This window comes from Cyprinodon tularosa, unplaced genomic scaffold, assembly GCF_016077235.1.
Source record: "Cyprinodon tularosa strain WSP-4 unplaced genomic scaffold, ASM1607723v1 ctg692, whole genome shotgun sequence".
NCBI classification, from domain to species: Eukaryota; Metazoa; Chordata; class Actinopteri; order Cyprinodontiformes; family Cyprinodontidae; genus Cyprinodon; species Cyprinodon tularosa.
Genome location: NW_024039443.1, coordinates 104761 through 115050, shown reverse-complemented (window position 1 = coordinate 115050; position 10290 = coordinate 104761). Strand labels below are relative to the sequence as shown.

The following is a 10290-nucleotide window of genomic DNA, read 5'->3' as shown; positions in this document are numbered from 1 at the left end:
ACAGGAAGTCATGAATTACTAATTAAAAGTTCCTAGATACGCTGACCAACTTCATCAACTACAGAAAAATATATTTGAAAGAAATCAGTGAAATTTTATGGCTGAATTGTTAGGGGGGATAATAATTTTGGGTCAAAAGACTTCACCTGTTTTTTTTTTTAACACCAAAGTAATGTTACTTAAATAAAAGTTTGTTTTTTTCTCTTTTTTTGTATTTGGGTTCAATGTTATTTAAAAAGAAAGAAAAGTTTTGAATAACTATTGAAATTTATTGACCTCATATTGGAGAAATGTACCTCTGCATTTAACCCATCCCCTTGGAGAGCAGTGGGCTGACATCGTGCAACACCTTGGGAGAAATCGGGGGTTAAGGGTCTTTGCTCGGGAACCCAGAGTGGCAGTCTGTGGGGATCCAACCGGGTACTTGCAACCTTCTCAGAGCACAAACACACTACTCTAACCACTAGGCCAACACTCCTTCAAGTCCTCGACCAGAACAGAGGTAGTAGTAGAAGTCCTCGACCACATTTCAAACAGGTGCCAGTGATTTTGGAGGGGACTATATTTCATTTAGTTAACCTGGTTAAATTTAAATGGTGGATGGGAACATTTTCAAGGAATTTATTTTTTTTTATCACCACAATAATTTATGCAAAAAAAAAAAAAAAAAAAAAAGTTAATGCATCATTCATGGATGTCAAGTGCACAGGGTTATGTTGGTGGGGGTCTTAGGGTTGGTGGAGCTACACCAAACTGATATGTTAATTTTGCAAAGATGCTCTGTTGAAAAAAAGTTTTCTTTTTTGTAAATCATAAAAAAAACAGGATTAGACAAAATAACATTTCATAAAAACTATTTATTTATAATAAAAGTACAGTGCATTAATTGAACTGATTAAACACAAAAATCATTTTTAAAGTTTCCTTTTTCAGCAACAATAGAGATTAAACATACATATAATTAGAAATATAACTGTTGCAGATTCATATCATCAGTTTGAGCCAACGGACGCATATTTGGTTCATTGGGTTCATGTTGGAGCTTCTGGTATTACTGGAAATAAGGGTCTGAAGGTCTGGTGCGATACCTGGCCAGTCTGCTCTGAAACCACTCACCATGGACACCGCTCAACATAATGACTTTACATAAAACAGACATAATGTTCTAAAGCACAACTTTCTAATCAGCTTTGGCAAATCATTAGTGTTGGGAAAAGTGCATGCACCACAAATATATAAAGCAGCTTCTATTTGGGGTTTAGATACAAAAAGAAAAAAGTATTTTATTTATTTATTTTTTTATTCAGTATTGCATTAGGTAATAAGAGAAGGTAAAACCAGAAAACAGGCTTAGAATAGCTTATTGTCTTTAGGTACTAAAAAAAGACAAAGCATACAGATTTTGTTTTTTTTTATTTTATTTATCTATCAGAGAATAGTATTTCATTATTTGGGGGAAACAAAATATATTCATGATAAGTTGAAACTTCCATTTATCATGATTTCTTCAGATGAATCATTCACTTCATTCTCTGAATCTTTATTGAGGAATACAGTTAAAGACAGCAAGGCACATATCACAACGGCAAAGAAGAAAAGCTGAATTTCATCAGTATTAAGGACTGATACTTCATTGCCTCTGGTGGTGGTGTTGATGACCAGGTTACTGTGATGATCTACCCTGATAGCTGACCTTAATTGCTCATTTCCTTCACCTGCCCAACTCTGCCCGGTTCCTAATCATCGTTCATCTTATCCACCTGCGTCCTATGCTTTATATTCAGCTCAGCTATTGGGGCCAGATCATTGTTTGATATATGATGCTGCTGAAGATTCTGTCATCCAGGTCATAGTCATTCCCAAAAAGTAAAAAAAAAGAAAAGAAAAAAAAAATAATCCACTGGACTTTGTTTTCAAGTTAGAAGATGTTTCGCTTCCCATCCAGGAAGCATTTTCAATTAAAATGTCAGAATTAGCATTGAGTTACTTTATATAGTAGCCCAACAAAGCCTTGTTTTGGATGAATGGGTTCACCCTTTACAAAGGTGTGCACCCGTTTATCAATTTTAGAGTCCATTGGTTTGTTTTTTTAACTTTTTTGGAATTTGATGTATGTTTGTTTCATTAGCCTGAGTTATCCGAAGGCTCATGTTCCTGTTCTCAGAGGCCAGGCAGTTGAGAGGGTTCTAGTATTTGCTGGTCGTCTCCTGATCCTGATCGTGTCCTGGCTCTTTCCCGCTGAGCGCTCACTGTTGCTGTTTTGGCTCGGCGTCGGGGAAGCTAGTTTAAAATCCCGTAGTCCTGGCTCCTAGATGGAGTACGATTTAAAGTTTTGCTGTTATCGTGGTAACATGTCTAGTCTCTGTCCCTCTGAGCTCGCTGCTGGACTCTTAGAACTCTGAACCTGCCTTAATGCTCTGTGGATTCCTGGAACCCTGTCTGTTCCTGTTCGGATCGGAACCCCTGGTCCATTGTGCGGTGCCCAGGGAGCAGTGTGGGGGTTAAGGGTCTTGCTCAGGGAGCCAGAGTGGCAGCCTGTAGGGGTGAGTGAATCTCTGGGAAACAAGTGCAATACTCTAACCACTAGGCCACCAAGATAATATAAGATAGTATATCCAATACAGACAAAACATATGGTTTCATTTCTTTAAATAAAAGTAAAGAAATGAAATGTAAAATACATAAATACAAACAATAAAGAATGTTTAAACGTCATCACTCTTGACATGATGCTCTTTTGAAAGCATTACTGAAGTGACATAAATGTTAACACAAATTAATGTGCAGTAGCTGCACAAGAAAGGATCTTGATAATTCAAAATATAAAAGGAATCACATTGGCTCTTTAGGAAAAACATAACATGGATTTGTTATATGAGGTGTTTGCAAGAAGTCTTTATCACAGTTACATTCATGAAATAAATAACATCTGTTACTTGATTTTACTTTAACCAAAACCTGTATATCAGACTTTTGAAAAAAGAAAAACTGTAATATATCGACCTGTCTGCTAGAGAAAATCTACAATAACAATTCTTAGAAGATGGTGTTCCTTGCTGTTTTTTTTTTTGTTTTTGTTTTTTTTTTTTGTTTTTTTTTTACAAAAGACTGGAAACAAACTTTATTTACATCTCCAGGTTAAAACAACAGCAAAAAAATATTATAATAAAAATAATGCTCAAAATAATCTTCAAGTTTCTTCTCTTCCGTGGCTCTTCTAGGTTGTCTTTAGCAGTGCTATTTCTTAGCCAGTTGGAAAGGGTGTTGTCCCTTCAAACAAAAGGGTGGAAATTATTGGATCATTTTACATTTGATAAAAAGAAAACTGGCTATCGAGTTGAATTCTATAATTTCCTTTATTTTAGTTGGGGTTGTTAGGTGGTTAGTTGTCAAACAACACTTCTGAAATGTTATTTTTAAAGGAAAAGTCCGGTCATATTCTGAATTCAAACTTCTGAAAGTACTTTAAATATGAAATTATTACTAAGTTGCTAAGAAATGCTAAGTTTTTAATTCAGAGTAATTTTTATTTGAATGTGCTTAACTGGAGGCATTCATGTTTGTCAAAGAACACTACTGCCACCTACTGGTTTGTGACGTCACGGTGCGGTATCGGCTGTTGATCAAGTCCCAGTGCTGTATCTGGTGTTTGTCACAACGCGCTATTATCCAAGTCATCTTGAAAACATTCTTCTTCCAAATGTTGGCTACATATTACGGGTTTTTTCTCTGGCCAGAAGTTCGATGGCAAATCCTCCCTCTTTAAGTTGGCAATCCAACGACCAACCCGTCCGTGGAGGATCAGGAATCAGAAAGGTGAAATAACTCTATTTTCCCACTTTTACCCGATGTATTCCAGCATCCAGCTGCCATGCACGTGGGCATTGTCAGTTTCACTATAGCTCTGGTGAATTTCAATGGTGAAGTCCTCTGGAAATCTTCAATAATTGTTGTTGATTGCAGATGTGTCTAGTAGTTCCCATTGATTTTGCTTGTAAAGCGGGGAGAATGGCGCTAGGCTTACCGCACCGTGACGTCACTGCTGGAAGATGGCAGGAGGGAGGGGTTACTATATTTGGGAAAAAATGGCCGCTCCCAGACTCAGTGATATTTATTTTTTTTACAAATTAACGCCAATTTAATTTAGTCACCTTGAACATATTACTTGTAGGTATAAATAATGATCCATTGACTATTTCTTGCTGACCGGACTTTTCCTTTAAACACACAGCTGTACATCACTTTGGTACATTACATTGTTAATTATCAAGCATAAATATAGTTTCACTGCTGTTTTGTTATGGTATGTTTTTGGATTGTTTCTTTTAATGAAGGTTGCTCTACACCAAAAAAAAATTTGTCATCTTTTAGTTTATGAAAAAGCTAGGACAAATGTTTTCATTATTATTTTGAGATATTATAATAATATTAATATAATATTATAATGATTACGATTATCCATACTTACCTGAATTTACCTGCACAAGGGGGATGCAGTAGTTCGGCAGGTTTGACTGTGATATTAATTTTAAAAGAACTTTTATTTCTCTGTGGCACTAAGTTTATTTATTTTGATTTTTTTTTTTTACCTGTACTGTTGGACAGCTGAAATTATTTTTGCTGATATCTTTCTATTTTGGGCATTTGTGGTGATATGTAACCATAAAAACTTTTGCAAGTTATTTTTGCCAAACTTACCAGATAAGTATCTAAAAAGCTGAGATAAAACTTCAGCTACTTCTGCATGTTCAAGCTGAGTTGACTAGGAGGTGCTGAAGATGAGAGAAAGAGAAAGGAGAAGAGAAAGAAAGAGGAAACCCAAGCCCTCTCTTCTAATCAGTCATAATGGGCAATGTGAGACAGTGAATCTCAGTCCTTTGCAAGAAATATCAGGAATGCAGTATTATGTATACCACTGAGACATGGCTACTCCATACTCCATATTAGGCTTTTACAGTAATAGCAATTCAAAACTGCCCTTCCCAGGCAGCAGACTCCCCTCCAACTTCCAGCCACTGGAGTGACCCCCTCTTGCATATTTTTTTTTACCCTGACTCCACCCTTTCACCGAATTACAGGCTCTGATCAGGAGATAATGCTTCTCTTTAGATCTAAATGTCCACAAATCATGACAGAAAGAATATTTTTGTACAAAGATTGATGTTTAAAAAAGAATTGTAGGGGACAAGCCAAGGACAAGCCAAGGACCAGTCAAGGACCATTCAAAGGGCCCATCAAGGAAAGTGGGGAAAATTTGAATGGCTGTATCTAGGAATATTTAATAGGGTGTACACCTTGGTGCACCAAACATTTAGGCATTGCAGGTGCGTAGCTGCACGGCTCGCGCCACAGCAATATAAGGAGGTCCTGGGGTCCCCCCCTTTGAAAGTGTTGAAATGTAGACTCTGAAATGCAATTTCCAGCATTTTGAGACTTTGTTCCAACCCTACTTATGTGCACTTGACTAGTGGTGGAAATTTCATAAGGAAGAGATGAGATCATTTTGAGCTACAATATTATGTTTCTTAGGTTAATTAAAACAATCATAAAATGTGATGCTACGTTCACATCGCAATTTGAGCAGTGAAGAAGCATCTGCTGCTTCATTTCTGATGCTTGTCCACATTAAGGTCAGACGTCCAGTAAAGTGTGTCCAGATGCATCTGATGCTTCTGCTGCTCCTGTGTTCAGTGGCAGAGACTTTGCTCTATTTGCTGTGATCAGTGGGTAAAAAGATGTTTGAATACATTTTTAAATGAAAAAGTCCTCCTGAAAACATCATCTGTTTAGTCAGTTCATCCAGATTACCATCCTGCCTTCAAATATTATTTCTCTGTGGGAGCCGCTCAGACCCCGACATACCGGCGGTGCGCTGTCACTGGGAGTCCCCAGCAGCAGCTGCCTCAGGCCATGTTGCCTCCTGGGGGTTTTCTCCTACTGTTCAGAGCGGCTGGAAGTAGATATTAGTGTTTTTCAGGTATGTTGTACAAATAAAAGCGAACATATTTTGACGGTCGGTTTCAACATTTTAAGTTAATTTAGGCATTAATAAACTATTTCAGATGAGTGATCATAGCGCTCTGAATCAGCAGCGCTGTGTCTGTCTCCCTGCCAGCTCCCAGATCAGCTTCTCTGACTGGTTAATGTGGCGTGTCGAGCAGCAAAAGTTCAATTTTTCCAACTCGAGCAGCTGCTGCTTGTGAAGCGCTTCATACGGATCAACAAATTATGGACATTTGAGAGAAGCTTCCAGAGGAAAATCAGGGCGTACCAAAAACGCACATCCCAAAAACAGGGTGTATATTTACTAATATTTTTTAGTAAAGGGTGCACAATGGCCCACTGATCTCTGTTTATTCACTGGAGTGCTGATTGCCCGTTGGCAGTACGGGGTTCCATTGAAGCCACCGGCTGCCATATTGGTACTCTCTAGTTAGAACGGTCACAATGTAAATAATACGTGCGCTACAGTATAGAAAAAAAAATGATGTTTTCATTTTCATGGGGGCTTAAGACTTTTAAAATAAATATAAATTCATCACTTTGTCACACACTTCCTGTTTTATAGCATCAGCTTAGCTTATCATAAAAAAAATAGGCACATCACATTGCATAGTCAATATACTAGGCACTATACACTCACCGGCCACTTTATTAGGTACACCTGTCCAACTGCTTGTTAACACTTAATTTCTAAGCAGCCAATCACATGGCGGCAACTCAGTGCATTTAGGCATGTAGACATGGTCAAGACAATCTCCTGCAGTTCAAACTGAGCATCAGTATGGGGAAGAAAGGTGATTTGAGTGACTTTGAACGTGGCATGATTGTTGGTGCCAGAAGGGCTGGTCTGAGTATTTCAGAAACTGCTGATCTACTGGGATTTTCACGCACAACCATCTCTAGGGTTTACAGAGAATGGTCCGAAAAAGAAAAAACATCCAGTGAGCGGCAGTTCTGTGGGCGGAAATGCCTTGTTGATGCCAGAGGTCAGAGGAAAATGGCCAGACTGGTTGGAGCTGATAGAAGGGCAACAGTGACTCAAATAACCACCCGTTACAACCAAGGTGGGCAGAAGAGCATCTCTGAACGTACAGTATGTCGAACTTTGAGGTAGATGGGCTACAGCAGCAGAAGACCACACCGGGTGCCACTCCTTTCAGCTAAGAACAGGAAACTGAGGCTACAATTTGCACAAGCTCATCGATATTGAACAATAGAAGATTGGAAAAACGTTGCCTGGTCTGATGGGTGTCGATTTCTGCTGCGACATTCGGATGGTAGGGTCAGAATTTGGCGTCTACAACATGAAAGCATGGATCCATCCTGCCTTGTATCAACGGTTCAGGCTGGTGGTGGTGGTGTCATGGTGTGGGGAATATTTTCTTGGCACTCTTTGGGCCCCTTGGTACCAATTGAGCATTGTTGCAACGCCACAGCCTACCTGAGTATTGTTGCTGACCATGTCCATCCCTTTATGACCACAATGTACCCAACTTCTGATGGCTACTTTCAGCAGGATAATGCGCCATGTCATAAAGCTGGAATCATCTCAGACTGGTTTCTTGAACATGACAATGAGTTCACTGTACTCAAATGGCCTCCACAGTCACCAGATCTCAATCCAAGCCGACAAATCTGCGGCAACTGTGTGATGCCATCATGTCAATATGGACCAAACTCCCTGAGAAATGCTTCCAGCACATTGTTGAATCTATGCCACGAAGAATTGAGGCAGTTCTGAAGGCAAAAGGGGGTCCAACCCGTTACTAGCATGGGGTACCTAATAAGGTGGCCGGTGAGTGTATATATACTATGGGATACATTGGCGTATATGTGAATTTTCTTGGTACATCCAATCACAGTGAAATTATATGTGAAATGATTTAACCACAGCCAGAATACTGCTTGTTTTTGCAGTCAAATGCTACATAGGTAGGCATTTTTATGTCGCATCTCTATTGGAGTTGGGAGTACTAAGATGGCGGCCGGTGGCTCCACTTATTTCGGCCAATCAGCAATCCAGTGGATTGGAAGTAATGTTTTAGCAACTGTCCACATTCCACTATCTACTGTTGCCAACTCCAAGTCCAACTGTTTGTGGGCTACAGACAAATAGCCACATTTATTTGTTTGAATGAGTGGTGATTTAAAATGCATCTTGTTCCATCAGAAACCAGTGGAACTTTTGCCTTGATAGGTATCTAGGGATTGCAGGGACGTGTCTCTATCGTTAACATTTGTTCAAAGCTTTAAATTAAATATATAAATTAATGAGAGTACCAGTTTCTCAATGAATACTGTTTGATTCTGGAACTGGTACTATCATTTGTCCTTGACAATTTATTAGGCGAAAACATCTGTTTATTTGGAACTTTACAAGTAGCACTAGAAGTTATGATTAGCAACAACTTCACACCTTGCAGATTTAGACTGTGTTTGCCCGACGTCCCAGAATCTCCTAAAACATGGGAATATACTGAACTTTCTGTATATTTTTTCAATTTTGGGCATATCCATTTCTACCGGCCTTATGATTCCTGACCAGGAGGTAGCCGTTAGAGGCTAACTGCCCCTCGTTACCCCCTGTATACTACACGACGCAGGATGCATGACCAGGCTGAAACTTGGACTGATTTAAAAAATCCGAGAAGGGCAAAATTTGTGCCATGTATGCCTGCCTTTAAATAGAGCTGGGCTCTATCTCAGTCGGAGCTACGCTACCCACCTAAGGAAATCGTGTCAAGTGTGATCATCCCTAGTGACTTTTGATGAGCGCTAAACGCCACGACCTCATCCAACATGATTTTCTGTCGGATTGGAATAAAAATCGGATTCCGGGTGTGTTCTGGACTTCATTTGTTGTGTGGTTAAAATTGATTCATTCTTTATTATGAGAGCCCTTTTTGGTATCCAAAGGTTTTTTGTGTTCTCAGTGTCAAAAATCTCTCCTTCTCCAACCCTCCACCAGCCCACTCACAAGACAATACTCCACAAGGGGGTTGTACCAACCATGTGGAGGACAAAACACCAAATCTCACAGTTTTTTTCTCTTTGGGGGATTATCACAGGCCAGTACATATCTGAGAAGCACCAGCAGGGAAAGACCCATGCTAATGACCAGGTCTTAAAACTGACCAAAAGCTAAAGCCTGGCATACACTGTACGATTTTTTTAATCGTTGCCTGCAGCCACAGCTCACACTGTATAATAAAACCCTGCGGTTTCATTGTAAGTTCACAGCTCACGTTGGATGTTCTCACACTGTATGGCCTGACGCTCTGATGTGATTTACCTGCTCAAACTTTACGTCTAAAAACCACATCAGACTCAGCTCTGCAGTGAGATGGCGCTCACTTAAAAAGTGGGGACATTTTGAACAGCTTCTACTGTAGTTCTGCGTGTTTTGTGGTGTTATAAGTCTGCAGTCTGTGCCCTAGACTCTCTCCCATTGAATATTATGTGCAAAAGGGGAGAGCATAGCATAGACTCCCTCTTTTTAGCATGGAACGTACATGCTTTAAGCATAACCCAGCTTTTAGCAGTTTTAACCATGTTCTTGTTAGCACAACACGACACCCCTTTACTGCATAGCACGTATTGCCATTCAAGCTCAAAATTGCTGGTGTGCTGCAGCTGTACATCACTAAAGCGCATAGTTGTGCATCATTCCTACCGTGAATGTGCCATAGCTGTTTGTCCACTACCATCCTTGGCCCTTCTTCTTAGACTTCACATTCTGTAGGCTCTGCTGTGGGAAAGGAGCAGTGGAGGTAGGGTTCTAGCCAAACAAGGAGCAAGGAGGAGGGACCTGTAAGGTGAGCTTCCTAAAACGTAAAGGCTAAACATCCTGAATACACTGAATACTTCTGATTCTTGGTTCTGATCTGAAAGAAAATCGTGTTGTTACAGTTCAAAACGTTAAGCACTCATAGAAGGAGCTTGCGTAGCTCTGACTAAGATAGACAGAAGGTCTGTTTTAGTTGGACAAGGCAACAATTCAGAGGAAATTTTTCATGGATCTGAAAGGAAGAGAGGCGCGGTTTGAAAGTAAAACATTTGCTTTGGGAGAAATACAAACTAAAATGTGTGAATCTCGCATAAACAATAAACACATTTGCATTTTTTTTAAATGTATTGCATTATCCATCATAGGAAATCAAGCAGACAGAAACTGGATAATGTAAAATAGTGATAATCTTTAAGCTTTCTAAGAAAAAAATGATAATAATAAGGGACAGTACAGAAAAATCGCAGCTTGTCACTCTCCCCTATTCCTGACAAAAAAAA

General features: G+C 39.5%; 1 protein-coding gene across 25 annotated transcripts in view; it reads right to left on the bottom strand.

Moving 5' to 3' along the window:
* Positions 1-3090: 3090 nt before the first annotated feature.
* Positions 3091-10290, bottom strand: part of LOC119771885 (collagen alpha-1(XIII) chain-like) — a 111009-nt gene continuing 103809 nt past the window's right edge. For 19 of the 25 annotated variants that reach the window (XM_038268110.1, XM_038268108.1, XM_038268104.1 and 16 more), the window contains 2 exons: positions 9677-9781; positions 3091-3270 (listed from right to left, as the gene is read on the bottom strand). In XM_038268110.1, coding sequence (XP_038124038.1) covers positions 9704-9781 — 78 coding nt within the window. In that variant the 3' untranslated portion in view covers positions 3091-3270; positions 9677-9703. The remainder of the gene's footprint in view (positions 3271-9676; positions 9782-10290) is intronic. The other 6 variants (XM_038268093.1, XM_038268101.1, XM_038268094.1 and 3 more) reach the window with 1 other exon arrangement.